The sequence below is a fragment of the Nannobrachium achirus genome, assembly GCF_963921795.1.
Source record: "Nannobrachium achirus genome assembly, chromosome: 22".
In the NCBI taxonomy this organism is placed as follows: domain Eukaryota; kingdom Metazoa; phylum Chordata; class Actinopteri; order Myctophiformes; family Myctophidae; genus Nannobrachium; species Nannobrachium achirus.
Window position 1 is genome coordinate 1834823 of NC_137829.1, and position 19799 is coordinate 1854621.

Below are 19799 nucleotides of genomic sequence, written 5' to 3' on the forward strand. Positions count from 1 at the left end.
GAACATACTGTATACCTGCATACTGTATACCTGCATACTGTATACCTGCATACTGTATACCAGCGACTTAGTAATACAGGTTTTTCACATGTTCTGCGTTAAACAAGGGAACAGGGGAGAGGGGGAAAACATAGCGAATTCATGAATCTCTTTTGCGATATACTGTATAACCATATACATTGTTGGCGGTATGCAGTGTATATCGCGCATGTCGATATGACAATGACACATTCCCGATATATTGTGTAGCCCGTAGCGTGAATATTATATTTGATATCATATATACTTCTATTCCCTGCTGCTCAGCACATTAGAATACAACCATTTAAAGAGCATCTAGGGATATGTACCGTACTGTACACATATACACTGTATATATATAAATACTGTTATATACACACAGGGGCGTCACACCAAATTCTGGGCCCTGGGTACAAGGATTCACTACGGGCCCCCCATGAATGTTAACTATTGAAAAATAGCAGATATACAAGCTCACAGCGCGGCACCGAGTGCCGCGCTGCTAGCTTGTAGATCTGCTATTTTTGAAAAATCGTGAAAATGTGTGCAAGAAACCTATGTCAAGGACCCCCAAGATGATATGTATTTGGCCACGGATCAAAATATTTAGTTCCAGGGACCACCCAGAAGCAAAATTTGAGTTAGAAATGTTCGCTTAAAAAATACATATTTTCAAAGATTTTCACACATTTTCACAACTTTTCAAAAATAGCAGATCTACAAGCTCGCAGCGCGGCACTCGGTGCCGCGCTGTGAGCTTGTATATCTGCTATTTTTCAATAGATAAAGTTATTAGGGCCCCCTCCACCTTGGGCCCCAGTAACTCAGTCCCACTTTCCTACCCCTTGTGACGCCCCTGTATACACACACACAAACCCCCCCAGGGGAAAACAGAACCCTTGGGGACAGCAGAGCCCACAGCTGTGGGGTGGTGGTGGGAGCAAACACACGTTTAACAAGCCTTCAGTGACACTGACAGCCAGAGAAGAACATATAGCCGAGGAGCAGAGCTTTACATAGACTGTCAAGCTGGCCAGCGTTCTGCTTGACTCCTATACCTGTATACACGACGCCCACGCAGTGGTGAGCATGCAAGCACACCTCTCGATCCTCTCCACTGTATGTGTGGGGCTTGTAAATATTGGCAGTTGCGGGTTGCTTTTCTGGGCTTGTTTCTAAAGCGTAGTTGTGCGTGGTTGTGGGTGTGGGCGTGGTTGTGGGTGTGGGCGTGGGTGTGCTCTGAATGCAGTACCGTGCTTTTACTTGAAATATTTTTACTTTTAAAATCTTTTGTATTTCTTTGGTGGAAACCTCATATTACCGTTAGTGCCTATTGAGATCGGCACATTTTCTGGGGAAACCTGCCAAGATCACACATGTCACATGTGATTCTTAAAAAAAAAAAAAAAAAAAGAACCTGTAAAGTAATGCACTTGAAACTACATTGCAGGACCTTAAATGAGTGAGGTCAGCAGACAAAGTGACGTGAGTGAGATGAAAAAAAAAAAAAAAAAAGAAAACCTGAGTGAAATCTGTCAAGCTCAATAGGCACCAACAGTATGTCCAAAACTGTTCCCTTTTCAGGATTCCAATTCGAAAATAGCAGATCTACAAGCTCAAAACGTGTTGCGATGCGACTGTCGGCCTGACGGCTCACTAGCCCGGTAGCTCGCTTGGCGGAGCCTCAAGCGCCCCCGTCGTTTTTGCCTTTTTTTTTTTTTATGAACATGAAGACAAACATTACATCACCATGTGCCAAATAAAGCCTTCCTTAATGGACAGCAATGTGAGGCCACGTTTTAATGTGACACTGTGTACACTGTCTGTCACAGCGAGCATTCAGTGATGCAACGACCGCTCAAATAATAATTGTCCTGTATCTTCCTGCTGAATGCATGCTGTACATCAGGGGTTCCCAAACCTTTTTGTCTCAGGGTACCTCATGAATATTTTTTTAATCCGAGGCACCCCTACATTATAATTTTCACTCCCAGCACCTTATATTTATAGCATATCGTCGTTGTCGGGTCCAAAACCGTTCGTTTTGTATTTATCATCTATAAAATGTACTAAACTAGTGAAAACAGCAGATCTACAAGCACTTGTAGATCGGCTGTTTTCACTAGTTTTGTGCGACAGAGGTTTCTGCCTGACAGTGACGATATTTTAGTGATTATGTTGTGAGGAAAACGTTGAGATAATAGCCATTTTGGTTAGAACTGACTGAAAATAACTTTGTACTTCAAGTTTAAAATGATACTAAATATTTCTTCAAGTGTCCAAATATATTCCAAATATTACCAAATGATCTCGCGGCACCCCAGGGTGCCCCGTCACCCATTTGAAAACCCCTGCTGTACATAGCGCACGCACGGACGCACGCACGGACGCACGCACGCACGCACGCACGCACGCACGCACGCACGCACGCACTCACGCACTATGTACTGTGGCTGTGTAGCACCTGTTGTAGTATGTTTGCAAGATAACCATTAAAGCATGGATTGAGATGGGCAGGCCTGACTGACATTGACGTGTGATTGAGAGGTTTTTGATAACATGTTCATCCCTTCACTCACTATTGGTCTTAAAAATGCCATTCCACTGCAGAGCCTGAAAAAAAATCTATTTCAATTTCTGCGGGCAATATTAGAACTGGAACATCTCTGCTCAGCAGGAACTGCCCTGCACTGATTTTTTTATTTTAATTTTTTATTTTGTTTCTCCCTTAACATACCTCGCCTCAAGTTGTCAATATTTGGATTGCATTTTTACTTAAAAAAATAACAAGCAAGGTTAATACGTTCTGCCTCTCTGCTCTTTGGCCTCTGTCCGTGTGTATATATATACTATATATATATATATATATATATATATATGTAACGGATGTGATCCGAACCTCCGCACCCGGCTTCGAACTCTGGTCTCCCGCGTGAAAGTCCAATATCTTAACCATTACTCAAAGGGATATCCCTATGGAATGAGGGCAGATACTAGACTTTTGAGGCTTCAGGCTGGGGCTGCGACTCTCTCCGCCACACCACACACACACACAACACACACACACACACACACACACACACACACACACACACACACACACACACACACACACACACACACACACACACACACACATATATATATATATATGCCTACAGATCAATCTCCGAAATGTGAATATTTTGTAAAAGTAAATATCCTTGAAACATTCATATACTGTATTTCTTGAAACTTTCATATATGCTAGATACATTCCACATTCAGTGAATTATCCCAAACCTTTTTTTTTTGTAAAAAATGTTGAACCCTAACCCGATTTATATGGCACAATGTTCATGAATGTTCATCAAAATATTACAATATTACACTAGACCACTCAAAACAATGATTTATATTAGAATAATTTCAACCTTCTGAAGTCAGAGTTGCTTGAAGTCCAGTGGGTATATTCTGTAATGCCTGATTTATATTTGGTTTTGCATTGCCCTCGCACCACCGAAAGTATGGCCCTTGTGAGCTTGTAGATCACTTTTTCGAGTGCCTGACCCCCAAGTATAAATCCTCTTCAAGATATAGATATAATACATGTAATACAGTAGTTGATGGTGAAGTGTGCTATCAGCCCAGCATAGGGCTTGAAATATAGTGAATTCTAGAGGCAGCGTGCGAGGGCTCCAGTTGTTGACAATCTGTCTTATTTTGTGCCGGGTTCACCAGCTAAAGCTCAACAACATCCTGCATTCATTGTATGATGAATTATGCTCCTATTTATGCCTTGTGCAGCTGGGAGAAGAGAGACAGAGAGAGAGAGGAGAGAGAGAGAGACAGAGAGAGAGAGGAGAGAGGAGAGAGAGGGGAGAGAGGGAGAGAGAGAGAGAAGGAGGGGGGAGAGAGAGAGAGAGAGAGAGAGAGAGAAGAGAGAGAGAGAGAGAGAGAGAGAGAGAGAGGGAGAGAGAGAGAGGGAGAGAGGAGAGTAGAGAGAAGAGAGAGAGAGAGAGAGAGAGAGAGAGAGAGAGAGAGAGAGAGAGAGAGAGAGAGGAGAGAGAGAGAGAGAGGAAACAAAGCGATGTGATATTTATTTTATTCTGCTGCTGGGCGTACTGTGTGTGTCGCCGGGTCGGTTCATTCATGTTTTGTGCGACGGTGGGGAGTTTTCGCCGCATTGAGCACATCAGGCACGTGCACACATAGACATCAAAGGGGGCTTGGGCCCCTGCCCTGTTATCTGTCTGTAAAAAGCGCCCTCTCCAGACCATGAATGCAGTTTTTACTATGGTGAAAGAAATGCAAATGCCCCAACTTTCCATGCCATACCTGAAAGCAGCAGTCAAGAGAATTGCCTTGTCCAACTCTCCTGAACTTGAATGCAGCATCTTGTGCAAAGAATTGCTCTCTCTGTGTAGAAATCCATGCCGTTACGCCACATCTCCAGGCCTTTTAAGCTTTTTTTTAAACAATGGCGTCGGTTGCCAAAAACGCCAATCCAAAATCCGATCGCACCCGGGCGAGGCTGTTTTTTATTGCTCTGTTTCTTACTGTTCGTTTCCTTTGTAAACACTGATGGATAAGTGGAGAACCATACCTCACTGATGGGATAAGTGGAGAACCATACCTCCGCATGCATTCTTTTTGCGTTTGTTGTAAGTCAAGCGGTGTGCACGCGCGCCGTGCACGATGGGAAACACACGCACCCACGCAATATCACCTGAAAAAAGCTGGCAGTTAATATCGTCCACTAAAACTAACACCACTAACTGACCCCCCCCCCCCCCCCCCCCCAAGAAGGAAAGATTTGAGTGAAAAATAACATTAGGGTGGACATACCCCAGTGGATTCCCGTTTTTTCTTTTTTTCAATTTTTTTTTTTTTTTTAAAAATAAAAAAAAAAAATTAAAAAAAAAAAAAAAATTCAAAAAACTTTTTTTTTTCAAAAACTTTTTTTTTTCTTCTAAAAACTTTTTTTTTTTCAAAAAAACTTTTTTTTTTTCAAAAACTTTTTTTTTCAAAAACATTTTTTTTTTTTTACTTTTTTTTTTATACATAAATACAATTTATAGTGGCTCATAGGAATAGACTATGTGACAACCAGGAATAGTTTGGTGACCACCGGAGACTCGGTTGACGGCCGGAATTTAGACGGCACCCGGGAGCAGGTTGGGTTAGCGCCCCAGCCTGTGTCTTCCGTGAGGAAGAAGCCCAACAAATCCACGGTGAGGCCTTTAGGAGGGCCATTCAACTGCAGCAGCTGAATGGAATGTTTGGATTGGGGTCTGGTGCAAACGCACAGGGTTCTGAACCTGGTGAGAGCAGGAGAGGACCTGGTAAGACGTAGGAGGAGCCCGGCCAGGAGTCAACCCCATAGAGCCTAGTTCTTCCACGCGCCAGAATGGCTCCCCAATCCTGGCAGAGTAGTTCCGGTGCTGCACATTGAGTGACCCTGTCTTTCCCTAATAGGACTGATCGTGGATAGCTACTGGGACGTAAGTCGGGACTTGATCAACCCCGGCTGGGTCACCTGGGCGAGAGGGCGTATGATGTTGCGAGACCCCGAAAACACCCGTCGACCCCAGGCTACATCACTGATGATACGTCCCAGCTGCATCCTTGTGATGTTTTTTTTACAACCAATGCAGGTGGGGTTGATTGTCTAATGTAGATTAACTTTCTGTAATGTCTGGTCTAGCAACGGTCGCACTGTGTTGACAGTAGGCCTATGACATACAACATAGGCCTACAGTAGGCTATAATCAGAGCTGCAACATTATCCTATTTTCTTATTGGCCCAATATTGACATTAATTTGTTGTCCTACGTGGGGTCCGGGGAGGAGTGAAGAGGAGGGGAGGGGTGGAAAAACCCCACTAGATGCGCCCCTGAGCAAACAGAGGCCGTTTTGGTATTGGCAGCTGGAGAGCCTCATTATAGTAGAGCTAGAACAAACAAAAAGAATGGTCAGAGTGTTTGTTGAGGGTTAAAACCTGTCTAATGCCTCATTCACACTACAGATATATAGTTGAACGTTTTGCTTGGTAATTCAATGTAATCTCAATGGAAACCAGCTTTAAAGATACAGGAGACGCTCCAAGCAAAGCTTTGAAAGCTTTAAAGCTGGTTTCCACTGAGATTACATTGAATTACCAAGCTAAACGTTCAACTATATATCTGTAGTGTGAATGAGGCATAAGACTCAATTTTGAGCATATATTTATACAAAAAATATAGTTTTAAAAGCATGGTGTAGGCCCTTTAAGCAGCGCATACTGCTTCTATGCTTGTACAACTCTCTTTTGAGCCTGAAAAAGCCTGTACAAATTAAACATCATGAATGAGTAATCATTGCTGCGTCCTTTCATCCATTAAAACGTACGTGATCCAATTTTTATGCAATAATTGTGAGAAAAAAAAACAGCGATTACAATAGGTTTTCACTTTCAGTGCTTGCATCATTTTTCCTTGGTTGGCAAAGTGTCGCTTTCTCTCCAACTCCCCGTCAGTCTTTTGATTGTGACTATCATAGCCAGTTATGTGCACAAAGAATGTGCCACGGATTTCATCAGATGCAAATATGAGTACTAGAAAAAAACACACACGCACGAGTTGGAGAGACGATATGACAAACTGGAGTATTTTTTTCCCCTGACTAGTCCCGTGTGACTGCCACTGTGGATCACGCCGCCATCCACATTTGTTTACATTTTGTGTTTTAATATTCATGTTGCTTTCTGTTTTTTCTTTTACGTGAATCCTCTGCTTCACCATTAGCAGCGATGCGTGCTCTGCTCTCCAATGTGTTGTTGTCGTTTTTCTCCCCCTCACAAACACTTTAAACCCATTTAGAACGGGTACACATTAAATATAGTGTATTATTATTTTATGCTTTAAACAATTGAAAAATAGCAGATATACAAGCTCACAGCGCGGCACCAAGTGCCGCGCTGCAAGCTTGTAGATCTGCTATTTTTGAAAAATTGTGAAAATTAGAATTTTGACCCCAAGTGTCTTTTGAATCCTTCTAAGGTTTTTTGAATAACCTATGTTTCTATGTCAGCAATCTGGCCGGCCATCGCCAAAGAAAAGGTCCTTTTCACTTAACTGGAGCTCAGTTAGTCTGTTCTTGAGAGACTACTATGTCAGTGGTTCTCAAACCTTTTCATGCGAAGGACCCCCAAAATAATATGTATTTGGCCACGGACCCCCATTCTCAAAATATTTCGTTCCAGGGACCCACCGTCACCACCCAGAAGCAGCATTTGAGTTACAAACGTTCGCTTTGAAAATGCATACATTCAAAGATTTGCACACATTTTCACGACTTTTTCAAAAATAGCAGATCTACAAGCTTGCAGCGCGGCACTCTGGTGCCGCGCTGTGATTTTTTTTTCAATAGTTAAAGCATAAAATAATGATACACAATAATGTGTACCCGTTCTGAATGGGGTTAAGTATAACTCTCGGCTCCCCCGTGACATTTTACGCAAGGTTCTGGCAACAGCAGGAAACTCGCGCTACCGTCTGCTCCAAATGCAGAGAAGTGGCGGAGGAGCATCAGAAAATGATATGTCCAGGATGTTAAATTACTGGAGGAAGAATGGATGTTTCAACAACGTCTCAACTTTGCCAATGAAGACGTGAGCAAACGCACTTGTACGCCTGCCCCAACCGCTGAAATCAAAATCCTTAAAATGGCTAAAACGATAGAAAGCAGTAAAATTAATCTCGTCTTTTCTTTTCTCTTAATTACAATCTAAAATACGAACCCTTGTTGTAAAAAATAATAAGGGAAGCTCGGCTGCCGCGGGCTCCTTATTTGAATGTCAGGTATACAGTAGGCCTAGTTGAATGTCAGGTATACAGTAGGCCTAGTTGAATGTCAGGTATACAGTAGGCCTAGTTGAATGTCAGGTATACAGTAGGCCTAGTTGAATGTCAGGTATACAGTAGGCCTAGTTGAATGTCAGGTATACAGTAGGCCTAGTTGAATGTCAGGTATACAGTAGGCCTAGTTGAATGTCAGGTATACAGTAGGCCTAGTTGAATGTCAGGTATACAGTAGGCCTAGTTGAATGTCAGGTATACAGTAGGCCTAGTTGAATGTCAGGTATACAGTAGGCCTAGTTGAATGTCAGGTCTACAGTAGGCCTAGTTGAATGTCAGGTATACAGTAGGCCTAGTTGAATGTCAGGTATACAGTAGGCCTAGTTGAATGTCAGGTATACAGTAGGCCTAGTTGAATGTCAGGTATACAGTAGGCCTAGTTGAATGTCAGGTATACAGTAGGCCTAGTTGAATGTCAGGTATACAGTAGGCCTAGTTGAATGTCAGGTATACAGTAGGCCTAGTTGAATGTCAGGGTATACAGTAGGCCTAGTTGAATGTCAGGTATGCAGTAGGCCTAGTTGAATGTCAGGTATACAGTAGGGCCTAGTTGAATGTCAGGTATACAGTAGGCCTAGTTGAATGTCAGGTATACAGTAGGCCTAGTTGAATGTCAGGTATACAGTAGGCCTAGTTGAATGTCAGGTATACAGTAGGCCTAGTTGAATGTCAGGTATGCAGTAGGCCTAGTTGAATGTCAGGTATGCAGTAGGCCTAGTTGAATGTCAGGTATGCAGTAGGCCTAGTTGAATGTCCAGGTATACAGTAGGCCTAGTTGAATGTCAGGTATGCAGTAGGCCTAGTTGAATGTCAGGTATACAGTAGGCCTAGTTGAATGTCAGGTATACAGTAGGCCTAGTTGAATGTCAGGTATACAGTAGGCCTAGTTGAATGTCAGGTATGCAGTAGGCCTAGTTGAATGTCAGGTATGCAGTAGGCCTAGTTGAATGTCAGGTATGCAGTAGGCCTAGTTGAATGTCAGGTATGCAGTAGGCCTAGTTGAATGTCAGGTATGCAGTAGGGCCTAGTTGAATGTCAGGTATACAGTAGGCCTAGTTGAATGTCAGGTATACAGTAGGCCTAGTTGAATGTCAGGTATACAGTAGGCCTAGTTGAATGTCAGGTATACAGTAGGGCCTAGTTGAATGTCAGGTATGCAGTAGGCCTAGTTGAATGTCAGGTATGCAGTAGGCCTAGTTGAATGTCAGGTAGTGCAGTAGGCCTAGTTGAATGTCAGGTATGCAGTAGGGCCTAGTTGAATGTCAGGTATACAGTAGGCCTAGTTGAATGTCAGGTATACAGTAGGCCTAGTTGAATGTCAGGTATACAGTAGGCCTAGTTGAATGTCAGGTATGCAGTAGGCCTAGTTGAATGTCAGGTATACAGTAGGCCTAGTTGAATGTCAGGTATACAGTAGGCCTAGTTGAAATGTCAGGTATACAGTAGGCCTAGTTGAATGTCAGGTATGCAGTAGGCCTAGTTGAATGTCAGGTATGCAGTAGGCCTAGTTGAATGTCAGGTATACAGTAGGCCTAGTTGAATGTCAGGTATACAGTAGGCCTAGTTGAATGTCAGGTATACAGTAGGCCTAGTTGAATGTCAGGTATGCAGTAGGCCTAGTTGAATGTCAGGTATACAGTAGGCCTAGTTGAATGTCAGGTATACAGTAGGCCTAGTTGAATGTCAGGTATACAGTAGGCCTAGTTGAATGTCAGGTATACAGTAGGCCTAGTTGAATGTCAGGTATGCAGTAGGCCTAGTTGAATGTCAGGTATACAGTAGGCCTAGTTGAATGTCAGGTATGCAGTAGGCCTAGTTGAATGTCAGGGATACAGTAGGCCTAGTTGAATGTCAGGTCTACAGTAGGCCTAGTTGAATGTCAGGTACAGTAGACCTAGTTGAATGTCAGGTATACAGTAGGCCTAGTTGAATGTCAGGTCTACAGTAGGCCTAGTTGAATGTCAGGTATACAGTAGGCCTAGTTGAATGTCAGGTATACAGTAGGCCTAGTTGAATGTCAGGTATACAGTAGGCCTAGTTGAATGTCAGGTCTACAGTAGGCCTAGTTGAATGTCAGGTATACAGTAGGCCTAGTTGAATGTCAGGTCTACAGTAGGCCTAGTTGAATGTCAGGTATACAGTAGGGCCTAGTTGAATGTCAGGTATACAGTAGGCCTAGTTGAATGTCAGGTATACAGTAGGCCTAGTTGAATGTCAGGTATACAGTAGGCCTAGTTGAATGTCAGGTATACAGTAGGCCTAGTTGAATGTCAGGTATACAGTAGGCCTAGTTGAATGTCAGGTATACAGTAGGCCTAGTTGAATGTCAGGTATACAGTAGGCCTAGTTGAATGTCAGGTATACAGTAGGCCTAGTTGAATGTCAGGTCTACAGTAGGCCTAGTTGAATGTCAGGTATACAGTAGGCCTAGTTGAATGTCAGGTCTACAGTAGGCCTAGTTGAATGTCAGGTATACAGTAGGCCTAGTTGAATGTCAGGTATACAGTAGGCCTAGTTGAATGTCAGGTATACAGTAGGCCTAGTTGAATGTCAGGTATACAGTAGGCCTAGTTGGGAACCCTTGGCCTGACACATGTTTCACATCTCACCGGGGGGGGGGGGGGGGGGGGGGTGGAGACGTTAAAGGGATATTACACTTTCAAAAAAACTTTTAGGTCTAATCAGGCTTGTATGAACACCCTGAACAGTTTTTAATTTGCTTCATTCAGTATTTAGATATTTGATGTAAATGTTACCAGGCCCAACACGCCCAGGCCCTCTCCACATACACACCCATTGTAACTTCAAACTCCATTTTAACCATGATAGATTCATTAAAAACACACATTATTTTTTCTGGTGACTCATAATACCCTCCTAATACGTGAGCAGACCGTGTTTTTTCAATAACCTTTTTCTTTTATTTTTAATAATTCTTTGGGAAAATGGAAAACATTAAATACAATAATATTTTATTGAAAATAAATGAAAAAACGTATTGAAAAAACACGGTCTGCTCACGTATTAGGAGGGTATTATGAGTCACCAGAAAAAATAATGTGTGTTTTTAATGAATCTATCATGGTTAAAATGAAGTTTGAAGTTACAATGGGTGTGTATGTGGAGAGGTCCTGGGCGTGTTGGGCCTGGTAACATTTACATCAAATATCTAAATACTGAATGAAGCAAATTAAAAACTGTTCAGGGTGTTCATACAAGCCTGATTAGACCTAAAAGTTTTTTTGAAAGTGTAATATCCCTTTAACCGTTGAACAGGTGGTTGTACATCTAGGCTGCATCCTGTTGTGGGAGGGGGGGAGGAGGAGAGCTTGATGAGAGTCATTACCTCCAAGCAAACCAGGCAACCGTCCAAAGACTTGACTCGCTACACTATCTCTGCTGCGGCTTCCTAAGAGTCATTACTCCCACGCACGCGCGCACGCGCACGCACACGCACGCACACGCACACACACACACACACACACACACACACACACACACACACACACAGGGACGTGCTGGCCATTGGGAAAAGCGGGACAACTCCCGAACGGCCGGTTCATTCCCGGAACATTAGGAAAAAATAAATAAATAAAATGTCGGCCTTCGTTCCATTTTGGGGGCTGGGCGGCCAACAAAGTAAATCGTCACCGTCGGGCAGAAACCTTAATTGTATCTTTTTTTCGCAAAGCAAAGCCCTGCTTCATCATACAAGGCCGTCTCACAAAAGTAGTGAAAACAGCCGGTCTACAAGCACACAACGCCTCGCACCGCGAGGCGTTGTGTGCTTGTAGATCGGCTGTTTTCACTAGATAAATACAAAACAAACGGTTTTGGACATACAAGGTTTCCACCCGACAATGACAAAATATAACTCATGTAATTGGCCCACTGGCTTGTCACTTGTCATGATCTGAAATGGCAAATCTTTGAGTAGCAGCAGCGCTATAGAGAGAGATCTCTCTCTATAGCGCGCAATGAGGGCCTCTCCAACTCTTTTTCCTGGCTGAATCAGGGGCCCAGCACGACCCTGCACACACAGAGACAGCCACAGGCAACTGTCCAAAGATGTGACTCGCTGCACCGTCTCTCTCTTCTCTGCCTTCCACAAAAAGCAGCTGCTAATGGGAGCTGTCTATAATCACCACCGCTGTCTGCTGCTTGCTGCCTAGTCCGCCATGTTGGTGCTGGTTATACTTTAGGGAACAGTAGTGGTTCTCCACCCACAACAGGTCCCCACTTGAACGTCTCGGCTGTCGTGTCAAGTGGCCGGACGGGTTACGCGGGCCGCGTGCGTGCGTGACCAGAGCGTGGTTATGCCAGTGAGGAGAGGGTTAAGTTTATCACCGTGGTGTAGTCTTTTTAAGTCAGAAAACTACCACATTACGTCATTAGCCGCGGTGAAGAGCCATCACCACGGACCTAGACATCTCTCCTCTGTTTTTACTTTCAGACATCTCCCCATCACCCCGTTCACTGATTGGTCGATCTAGATCAATCAGTGTGCCCCCTGGTTTTAGAGGCACGGTGACTTCACCTAGTCCGTGACAAGGATGGCCATCACATTTTTAGGTGATAGTTTATCACCTAAAAGTTGAGGTGATAGCTCTTCACCTCAGACTGTGATAAGGGCTTTACAGTAATGTGACATGATATGTCTGATGGCTGACTCCTGGGTGAGGAAGAATCTGATCCTACGGATGTTATAGAGTGTGAACCTACTGGTCCGGGTGACTGATGCTATGATCTGTTCTGTTTTTTTTATTTTATTTATTTGATACTTCATGTTGCTCTTTGTGCTGTTTTTTGGTTATGTGCAAATGTATACGCGCTACTGTTTTGGCCAGGACTCCCTTGCAATAAGATATAATTAATCTCTACTGGGCTTATTCCTGGTCAAATTAAGTTGAAATAAAAATGTAAATCGAATGTGTTCTGGTTTTGTGTCACAATTTTTTCTTCAAGATTATGAAGAAGAAATACAGTAACATGCTTCCCAGAATTGCACCTTTCTAGTTGTTTAATTACGCGTTGTTTAATTACGCGTTGTTTAATTACGCGTCGCGATGCGACGCGTTGTGAGCTTGTAGATCTGCTATTTCCAATATTTCGGACATTTTTCAACATTCACGATTATGACGATTATGACAAAATAATTGCGATAATGTTAAATAATCACGATTAGACGATTATGTAATAATTGTGACAGCCCTATAGCCAGTATTAGCCACCCTACGGCCTGTGAAGTGGGGGTGATGCCAAGTGGCTCGACTATATTCACAGTGTGTTGCACAGCTGTCCCCCCACACCACCCTGCCAGCCACAGGGTCCTTCTGCCTCCACGTTAAGCAATGCCCTCCGCTCTGTCGGATGGAAACCTTGTATGTCCAAAAAAACCTTACTTTGGAGCAGGGACGTGCAGAGAATGTTATAAAGGCAGGGGCTGGAATGTCTAAAAGGGTCCTTTTTGTGAAAATATCGAAAATAGCAGACCTCCAACCTCACAACGCGTTGTGAGCTTGGAGGTCTGCTATTTTCGATGCTTGGTTTCTACACAGAGAGGACAATTCTTTCAACATAAGATGCTGCGTTCAAGTTCAGGAGAGTTTGAACAAGGCAATTCTCTTGAATGCTGCCTTCAGCTATGGCATGGAAAGAGGACATTTGCATTTTTTTCACCATAGTAAAAACTGCATTCACGATCTGGAGAGGGCACTTTTTTACAGAAGGATAAAGGGCAGGGGCCCAAGCCCCCTTTGATGTCTATGTGTGCATGTGCCTGCATCAAAAGTAGCAGATCTGCAAGCTAGTCTGCTGTCACCCAGGCCACGTAAACGGACCCGCAAGGGTCCATTTGGTTCCATTTGTACACACTCAAAGTTACAGGCCTGTTATGGTCATTCTTTATGTGTGTGGAAATGTTATTGTCTACCTGGAAAAAATAGAATTCTGACAAAAATGTCCACCACAAGCCAGCATGGCGATGACCCCTGTCTGTCCTTGGTTCTTTATTTTGCATAATCATCACAATCATTTCCACAACACAAGCTTGTAGATCGATTGATTGATTGAATATGTTATTATTCAGAAATGGAAACAGCATGAGATACAGTCAGACATTAATGCTAAAAAAATATCTTGAGGACTTTTTCCTTTGTGGTCCTCTCGGGTATTCAATTAAATCCAGTTATTAAGTCATAGTGATTAAATATGTCCTTTCTTTGTATATTACTGTTATTGCCTTGTTTACAAAAGCCTAAACGCCAACAGAAATGTCATTTGTAATTATGTTCCAATGTTCAAATGCCAAAAAAAACACACGCAAACGAAATGGCAATGAATTATGTGACAATGAATCGTCCAGTAAAATGTCATGATGTTGACAGCCCTAGTCCACTGTGCATTGCAGTAATGGGTCGCACTGAGAGTGGCAAGAGAGAGTTTAGTTTTTAGAGAGTCAGAATGAACAAAAGTTTTGGCTTTCCAGCCATCGCCGACGCGCGTGAGCTTGTAGATCTGCTATTTTCAAAGGATGTCATACATTTGGAAACTTGTGAAATGGGACATTGTGCATAATGAGTGCTAAACCTTAAAGTGCCAAATGGCCGAACTAGTTCGGCTTTTTGACGGCTAGCGACGCAATCCGGAGTGCCGATCCCGAACTAGTTCGGCTCATTTTGTCGGCTAGCGTCGGCTTGCATTGGTCCTTACCGTGAGCTGATTATTAACGCTGTAGGTTTTTCCGACGGCCGCCATTGTTTACCGCGATCGCTAAGTGCATATTCCGCCCATTTATTCAATGTAATCCAATGCAGGCCAACTTTGAAGCCCATTTTCTCTGAATCTATGCTTTTCTGGAAGAGGACATCTTTTATTTGCGGCAAAATAGCCGAAAAATGTGCTTCTAACAATAACGTTATAGCCTAGAGGTAATGGAAGCCAAGGCCTTCCGGCGCATATGGATGACACGCACGAAAGTCATCGCGCACGTCACGGCTGCGCAGGGCTTGCGCAGCTACAGCGCTGTCTATGGGGTTCAGGTATGATCTGAACCGCATTCACTTTACCAGACATCCAGCGCTATATCACGTGGTCTTCATCCCCCATTACCATACCGCGATCCCCCGTTGTATACTCACCACAGTTCCCCATGAAATTCTCAATCTGCATTGGCTTAGAGTGGGGGATTCGGCCGACACATCATGTCCCCGTGCATTTCGCGCGCGCGATCCGTTCACGTAAATGTCGCCTCAAATATTCCATGTGTGACTCAAGAGTAGAAATGAACAGTTTCTGTTTATACACTCGTGTATAAACAGTAAATGGGTGGCTGCCAAGGAGCCTCTGAGAAGGAGTGGACCTGACGTCACTTCTGCTTCATGTCAGACCAGCCATGCGCTATCGATGCACGAGTGGTGACTAGGGAAGGTTAGACGATCGCCGATTTTCGGATAAAAATCATTTATTTCGGTTTTAATGACCCAGTACGGTAAAAGACGGCGCGGCTGAGACTCCTTGCTCAGATGTCCGGTATACAACGGTTTTAATATTAAGAGGCTCCCTGTGGCTTGGAAAGGGTTAACAGAGTATTGTGGTATTGCTACTTTATAAGTAGAAACCGCGAGCACTCCTTCCACCGTGTGCAGACATCATGGCTACTCGTTCTGTCTCTCTGTCCCTCTTTTCCTCACTGTATAAGCTTGGTTCTGTCCTCTACAGGAAAGCCCACATGTCGTTTCCCAGTAGGGTTCTAACTAATATGACCCTGGTATAGTCAGGAACACTCACAGTAGGGTTCTAACTAATATGACCCTGGTATAGTCAGGAACACTCACAGTAGGGTTCTAACTAATATGACCCTGGTATAGTCAGGAACACTCACAGTAGGGTTCTAACTAATATGACCCTGGTATAGTCAGGAACACTCACAGTAGGGTTCTAACTAATATGACCCTGGTATAGTCAGGAACACTCACAGTAGGGTTCTAACTAATATGACCCTGGTATAGTCAGGAACACTAATATGACCCTGGTATAGTCAGGAACACTAATATGACCCTGGTATAGTCAGGAACACTAATATGACCCTGGTATAGTCAGGAACACTAATATGACCCTGGTATAGTCAGGAACACTCACAGTAGGGTTCTAACTAATATGACCCTGGTATAGTCAGGAACACTAATATGACCCTGGTATAGTCAGGAACACTCACAGTAGGGTTCTAACTAATATGACCCTGGTATAGTCAGGAACACTAATATGACCCTGGTATAGTCAGGAACACTAATATGACCCTGGTATAGTCAGGAACACTAATATGACCCTGGTATAGTCAGGACCAATCACATCATAACTAATATGACCCTGGTATAGTCAGGAACACTCACATCAAAAGATTTAAATACAGTTAAACTTGGCGTTTTAGGGCTCCGTGTTGGGAGATGTTCCCTGAGTTTTTAACATGCATGCCTGCTAAGCAAAATCAGGGAACTTTAAAAGGATCCCTGGCTAATAAGACAAATATGCCTTAATACATTATAATTGTCCTCTATAACTTCATTGTAAAATTAAAAACACCTTAAATATGTTATTTCTTCTAGCTAATCTTTCACTCGATAGGGGAAATGCCTGTCACAAGTTGATGATGTCATAAATGTCATGTGTAATTTTTATGGCATGCATGTGCAAAAAAACAAACACAAACACATTTGAAATATTGATTTGATGCTCATATTAACCATAGGAAGTATTATGTTTGATTTTATTTGCACATGCATGCCATAAATTCCATAGGGATAGATCACACATAACATTTATGACATCATCAACTTGCGACAGGCATTTCCCCTATTTAGTGAAAGATTAGCTATTTCCAGAAGAAATACAATATTTAAGGTGTTTTTAATTTTACGTTGTAGTTATAGAGGACAATTATAATGTATTAAGGCATATTTGTCGTATTAGCCAGGGATCCCTTTAAGCAAAACCCCCATAGGGATACAATAGTAGAACAATAGCAAAGCAATACATTCACATATTAGCTTGAATCAGCAGACGTACAATCACAAGTATTTGAGCCTATGCCAGACTCTGATCAAAAGGTGGAGGCTGGGGTGGAGGAGGCAGCTAGGCAGCAGCAGATCTGAGGCTTCAGATCCGATACAAGCAGAGCTATAGTGAATGCAAGCCGTATTTAAAGCAGCCTCCCTTACTGAGCGTGAGCTCTGAAGGATTACGACAGTGTGATGTAATGATCAGCAGATCTGTGAATGAGGAGTAGGAAAGGATCGGACTGACAGCTGATTACAGCTGAGGCGGGCGAGACTTGCGTGTCCCTTGCATAAACTAACGTTCTATGCTTCGTTCACTCTCTCCTACAGGAAAGCCCACGTGTCGCTGTCCAGTGGGCTTCTCGGGGCCGTTCTGCGAGAGGAGGGTGTGCGACGGCCACTGTCTGAACGGAGGAACCTGTGACGTCAGTGCAGGAAACCAGCCGGTGTGTCGCTGCATGGCGGAGTACACGGGAGAGCGCTGCCTCTACCGTGAGTACCGTGTTCTCCTTTAAACCTGTTAAAGCAGGGGTCTTCAACGTTTTCAGGCCGGGGACCCCCAAACTGATGGGGAGATGGAGCAGGGACCCCTACCACCTCGTAGGGTGGGGGGGTCGGGGCTACGACATATTTTTTATTTTAAACATGTACAAGTTACAGCGAGCAGGGTGGGCCGTACCACTACCATTTCTAAACATACTACTTATTAGCTGAGAACCAATGTCAATAATATCAACAATCTGTCAATTGCATAGTAATCATGTATTCAAGCTATTCAAAATGGATAGAATCATGATTTATTTTTTAACATAAATGTGAAAAAAAAGAAAAAAAAACATTTTTTGAAACATTTTTTTTTTTTTTTTTTTTTTTAACCAATAATTTCGCGGACCCCCTGCAGTACCTCCGTGGACCCCCTGGGGGTCGCGGACCCCCTGTTGAAGACCCCTGTGTTAAAGGACAACTTTAGTTTTTTTTACAAAAAGGGTTTTTAGATTGTAATTAACTAATATAAAAGATGAGTGTTAAAATGATTTCATTTACTTCTTTCTATTGTTTTAGAGATTCTTATTTCAGTGACTGGGGGCATGCGTACAAGTGGCTAAATATGTCATTTTACACAGAATAAGCCCATTCCCAAGATACGCAACCTTTCATGGTTGGATGTGACTTAAGGGGGCTAGAAGTGTTACTGTAAATAGCAATAAAGAAACTGCTGGCTTATTGTGTCTAAAAATGCGTATTTAGCCACTTGTACGCATGCCCCCATGCGTACGCATGCCCCACATTTTAGCACGGTAAACGCGATAAAACAATAGAACGAAGCAAATGAAAACATTTTAACACTCACTTTTTCTTTTCTCTAATTACAATCTAAAATATTAACCCTTGTTGTAAAAAAAAAAACAAAGTTGTCCTTTAAGACCTGGAATTATTTTGCAGTTAAATTGCAGATATACAAGCAAGCTCGCTGTGCGGCACTCGGTGCTGCGCTGCGAACTTATAGATATGCTATTCGCTATCGTGATTTTTTTTTTGCAAATCTTTGAATATATCTTTTTAAAAGCGAACATTTGTAACTGAAATATTTGCTTCTGAGGGGGTCCCTGGAACAACATTTTTGAGACATATTTTGGGGGTCCTTGATGTGAAAACGTTTGAGAAGAATTTAGAAGAAGGATTTAGAAGATGTTTATAGAATCGGGTCAAAATTATTCCAAGACGGGCACAGATGTTCAGGATTAAAAAAATAAAAATAAATAGCAGATCTACAAGCTTGCCACGCTGTGAGCTTGTATATCTGCTATTTTTCAATCGTTAAAGCCTAAAATAATGTTTAAAGTAATAATGCATAATAATGCGTTCCAGGCCTAAATGGTTGAACTTAAAGCTCTCATGACATTCAAATCGTCATGTATTGAAAGGTAAACAAACAAAAACCAAACAAAAAAATCACTTCTCTGACTTTGAGCATAATTATTCAGAAAACCCCTAGAACACCGACAATGCACTGAATGTTTAAAGTTCAGTTGTTTTGGGTGTAATGGAGGTCAATAAGAAACCCCAAATCATGAGTCACGAGACCTTCAACCAGACACCTGTAAACACAACAGCTGTTGTTCATTATCGTGCGCTCGCGACGGTGACCTTTAGACGATGTACTTTAGTCTGTAACATTTTCAAGTTTAGCAAAGGACAAGGCGCTAAACCTGCGGGTAAACAGTGACGATGTGAAGTAACAACAAAACGTAATATTTTCTTTCAGTTCATCTAGCGGCCTTCCTGAGTCTAAAGAAATGACACGTTTAAAAGTTCATAGAAAGAAAAAAAAAAGGTGTGCTGTCAAAAAACAAACAACATTACTCATTTGACAAATATCATCTGTCTGTCAAATATCACCTGTCTGTCAAATATCACCTGTCTGCCTCTGTTAAAGATAAAGATCCCAAATATCTAAAACCTCCAAACAACCGTCGGGTGTTTCTGATACCGCAGCAATAACTTTTTTTGTTGTTGTTGTTGCCATGTTTTTCATAACGGGGGGGGGGGAAATGTGTAAAAAAAAACGGCTGCACGCCATTAGTAGCATCCCTACTGTTGCATATTGCCCAAGGGGTGATATGTTTATGTTTTCATCTGTGGCTGAGATGTCATTTGATGCGGATAATTAAGTCCCATTAAAGCCCTGTTAGAAAAAAATCCAATCAAATCTGCTCAAAAAATCCAATGCTCTCGGTTTTGCTCATTATGTAACCTGCATCTTCTGCCCCCCCCCCCCCCCCCCCCCCCCCCCTGTACGGGTGGCTGAGCAGACATCTGCCACCATTACTGCGTGAACTCCAAGGCG

General features: G+C 42.8%; 1 protein-coding gene across 1 annotated transcript in view; it reads left to right on the plus strand.

The window, feature by feature from the left end:
* LOC308308144 (low-density lipoprotein receptor-related protein 1B-like) overlaps positions 1-19799 on the plus strand; it is a gene marked incomplete at both ends in the record, with an annotated part of 592679 nt that overhangs the window by 541983 nt on the left and 30897 nt on the right. The window contains 2 exon segments of the mRNA XM_080753509.1: positions 17282-17443; positions 19765-19796. Of these exon segments, the coding sequence (XP_080609635.1) occupies positions 17282-17443; positions 19765-19796 (194 nt within the window).